Here is a 3821-nt window from a genome sequence, read left to right on the forward strand (position 1 = left end):
ACGAAGGGAGAAAGCGTTTGGACCACCGCAAAGAACATGCCATTGGACGAATGCCATTAAGGTCAAGTATAGAGCGCTCGCTGTCTAAATTTGGCTACGGGTTCGACGAATTTTGGGCAACCGAATCGTCGCGCGTCCTATGCTTTCCCAACTGCAGACCTTTGCTGAAACCGTCTGTCCTTTTGCAAAAACGAGCTACGACGCCACCAATATCGACGATGCTCCAATTGTGAAACTTTAGATGAAGTCGATCATAGAGTGAGTAATTGTAAGAGTATCAATGGTAACATAGTACCATTTCTAACGTTGTATAACCATTTTCAAATGCAATTTTTAAGAACCGTTGAAATTGTAAAGTATTCAAAGTAGGAAATGATGTTTACTGAAAATGAAAAAGTCATCGTACACTCATTTTAAGAACTCGCATTTATTATACGTACTTTTTTCACAGTATCTAATCTAACGATGGTGTGAAACTGTAGCTTGCGAGCCGCATGTGACTCTTTTACATACCTACGTATCTATTCTCGATTTTAGGTTTTAGAAATCCTCCTGCGTAGAAAAATGTTCTGGGAAAATACCTTTCTCTTGCCCCTTCCTCATTAAAGTATAAAGGCGTCCCCAAGAAGATTCAATACAGGAGTGGAAAAGTAGAGGCTTTATCCTTTGAAATAAGTCTAGGCTCGCCGCTGTTTCATCTTTTTTCGCAAAGTTGCAGCAGCTCAAAGATGGACAATTTCTCGGTTCATAAATTGGTAATCCTAATAGCAATCATTATGGAGGATATGGCTTTCAAGTATTTCTGATACGTAGTCCACACATGTCCATATCTGTACATGGATGTGGCTCTTGTCACGCCAAAACAAGTTAAATTTCCAGCAAAAATATCGAAAAAAGTTTTCAACTGAAAAGAGAAAGAATGAAAATACTATCCGTTTCTTGGCAGCCTGAACAAATGCAACTTCGTTTTGTGGCTTCCCTTTCTACGACCCTCAGTCAGCGTTGTGTACTTACCTTCGCTTTCCTATCTGTGGACGACAAGATATCGCGGCGTTTGAACTGTCGGGTTATTAGATAAGAATACAACCGTTGCGAAGGAGGTTTTAGACTGCCCTTTCGACACTTCCGGTTTCACACGGGTTTATATGTAGACGTAGACAGGTAGATAGAGAGTCTACTCGATGCTATGAAATCATCATACTTATGCGTTTCTTTTTTTCATTATAGCTATTGCATCGCGTTCGCCGTTAATTGTATAATATTAGCAACGCTTGAAGATGCGAGTAAAAGTGATTCATTGAATCGAATTAAATGGGAGAGTAGCATGATTTTCCGCTATTGTGTTAGAATGTCTTTCTTATTGGTATTTGTAGGTAATTATATAGGTACAATGTTAATTACTGTTGTAAAAATAACAGCGAATTAGAGATTTAGATAGCGTACATGTAATATGCGCACGAAGTTTGGATTGCAGCATACTGTCAGGCATGGCATAAATATTATGTTATGTTATTATTGTATACTTAGAAAAAGACTTAAATGTAAAAAATAATGTAGTATATTTTGGACTGAATTGTGGATATTTTAAAGCAGACTTCTAGGGCAAAGTAGTGGAGTAAAATATCATAATTTGTTTTTAACTGCTATTTCTGACACATTTGTCACTGTCTACACAATATTAATCTCAAATATTTAGGGCGTTTGCAATATAATCAAAGAATTATACAAAAAGTGTAGACATAATGCACGAAAAAGTGACTGTGCCAGTATTTTTTTTTAATAATTTTGCAGGACTGAATGCTATAGATACAGAAAGTAGTTTGAAAGAACAGACTACGTTGAAGTTCGTCACCTTTTATTTGAATGCTCGTTCGTAGTTTGGAGCGTGTTTGGTGGGAATTGCGTTGGATATACTCCAGGTGGGTTACTACTATGCCGTTACCGGATGTAGCGAGAGTCCTTTTCTGCGCAATTATGTAGCAGATGTGAAATTCAGCAGATTCGTCCCTGGCTAAAATAAAAGCTAATAATAGTAGAAAAAACTACTTGTTTCATTATGCATTTTCAAAATTTCTTTTTGAATTTTCGAAAATGAAACGATTATTAGTATATTATGATTATGTTTTCCAGAACCGATAGATCGTATTTGTAGTTGATCATAAATTACAAATTTCAATTGATTCAACGAATTCCTATCATTTATGGACGTCTTACTCCCGAATTAAATAATATGTATTCCGAAGTACGTTTCCATTTTCATGAAAACTTGACTTTATTGTTTTATAACTGTACATGTATATAAATACTTTGTTAGGGCTACTCAAAGAGCTAGATAATTTTTTTCTGTAAATTTGAATTGTGTCCGGTAATATCTAATTTCAATTCCTACCACCGTAGCGCTGTATCTTATTTTAAACTGAATCGATAACATCGGATGCGACACGAAAGTGACAGTGGAGTTACCGTACGAGTTACGAGCTGTCTGATAATGAACGTGTACCACAAAATGTATAGATGCACAATAGATCTATCGTAACTTTGATTTGTGGTATATTTTTGTATTTTATCGGAAGGTTTCTACCTTATCTTCTGATGATAACTTGCGGTGCAAAAAGTGATGATACCATCGTCGAGTATACAGGTTAGACTGGACAAGCAATCATTTTTTCTGTCCTGCATTATTGAGGCTAGCTAAAAATTTACCATTTTTATGCCACGCTCAACGTTAGCAGCTCTACGTGAAATAAGAGTGCAGCGCCATGTGTGGTAAGAATTGAAATTATAATACCGACGGTAAATTTATTACAGGGTATACATGGAAGCTATCCACACGTTCTGTATTACTCGTCTGTGACGATGACTTTGGAAATCACATACAAGCCAACTAGTAAAATCGACAAAGTTAAAAAGTTCGTAATGAGCCCAGGTACACTTTTGTACGAATTTTTTCACAAAGTTACAGCAATTGATGACCGACAATTTTTTGGCCCATAATTTTGCCGCAAAGTATCTATAATTACGATTTTATACCTATTGCCAGTTCGCAGCCATTAGCGCGGACAAAACTCAGCACGTGGAAGTTGCTACGAGTGGAGACGGACCTATAGGGAGATCGATGAGAGAGAAGAAAATAACAAAAGTGTCCTCTTTTTGATTTTCAGCGATCAATCAACGGCGCATCGTCAGCTGACTGGAAGTTTGCGAGCTTCCTTGAGCTATCCCCACAGCCACCGGCATAACCATCTCCACAGACATGATCCACCATCACCATCGGTCTACTGCACACCACCACCTGTACTGGTGTCTTCGACTTATCCCACAGTGCCGCGTGGCTGTGCCCTGCATTCGAGGTAAGTTCTATCATGATCACATACTTACGTAAGTTACACCCAAGTATAAAGAACAGTGAAATATGGAAATAGAATGGGTGAAGGAAGGGGATGTTGCGAAAGTGTTAAAGTGAAGTTATTGAACAGGCGGAGACGAATTTTTTTACTCAATTCGATTTTCAATTTCTTTGGTAACCGACCGAAGAAACGGTGGTTGAGAAGCAACCAAGTGGAGGTAGAAATCACGAGTGGTTGTCGGTTTCGAGCAGGCGAGAACTGAAGAGCGACAGTGAAGAGGCTGTTTCTGCTCTAGCTTACGGTGCAGAAGCAGCTATGCACTATGATATTTTTTTCTGAAACAATCTTGTGCCAACGTGGATCTGAAAACATTTCGCGAATTTCACATTGAACTATATGTTCGTTATCTCTATCACGTTCTACTAGTAGTAATTTGATAGCGATCATTGGTTTAACTCGAAGGAAACAATGCTA

General features: G+C 38.0%; 1 protein-coding gene across 1 annotated transcript; it reads right to left on the minus strand.

The window, feature by feature from the left end:
* Nucleotides 1-745: 745 nt before the first annotated feature.
* LOC143177380 (uncharacterized) lies at nucleotides 746-1326 on the minus strand. The gene is made up of 4 exons (XM_076375254.1): nucleotides 1282-1326; nucleotides 1179-1184; nucleotides 1015-1122; nucleotides 746-904 (listed from the first exon to the last, which is right to left on the minus strand). Exons 1-4 carry the CDS (start codon nucleotides 1324-1326, stop codon nucleotides 746-748), a joined length of 318 nt encoding a protein of 105 aa, XP_076231369.1.
* Nucleotides 1327-3821: the final 2495 nt, after the last annotated feature.

The sequence above is a fragment of the Calliopsis andreniformis genome, chromosome 3, assembly GCF_051401765.1.
Source record: "Calliopsis andreniformis isolate RMS-2024a chromosome 3, iyCalAndr_principal, whole genome shotgun sequence".
Taxonomy (NCBI): Eukaryota; Metazoa; Arthropoda; class Insecta; order Hymenoptera; family Andrenidae; genus Calliopsis; species Calliopsis andreniformis.

Coding starts and splice junctions, on each gene's coding strand:
- LOC143177380 (XM_076375254.1), bottom strand. CDS start 1,326: ATGCTACTCTCCCATTTAATTCGATTCAATGAATCACTTTTACTC. Junction 905..1,014: donor CCACAGATAGGAAAGCGAAG/GTAAGTACACAA, acceptor TTCTCTTTTCAG/TTGAAAACTTTTTTCGATAT.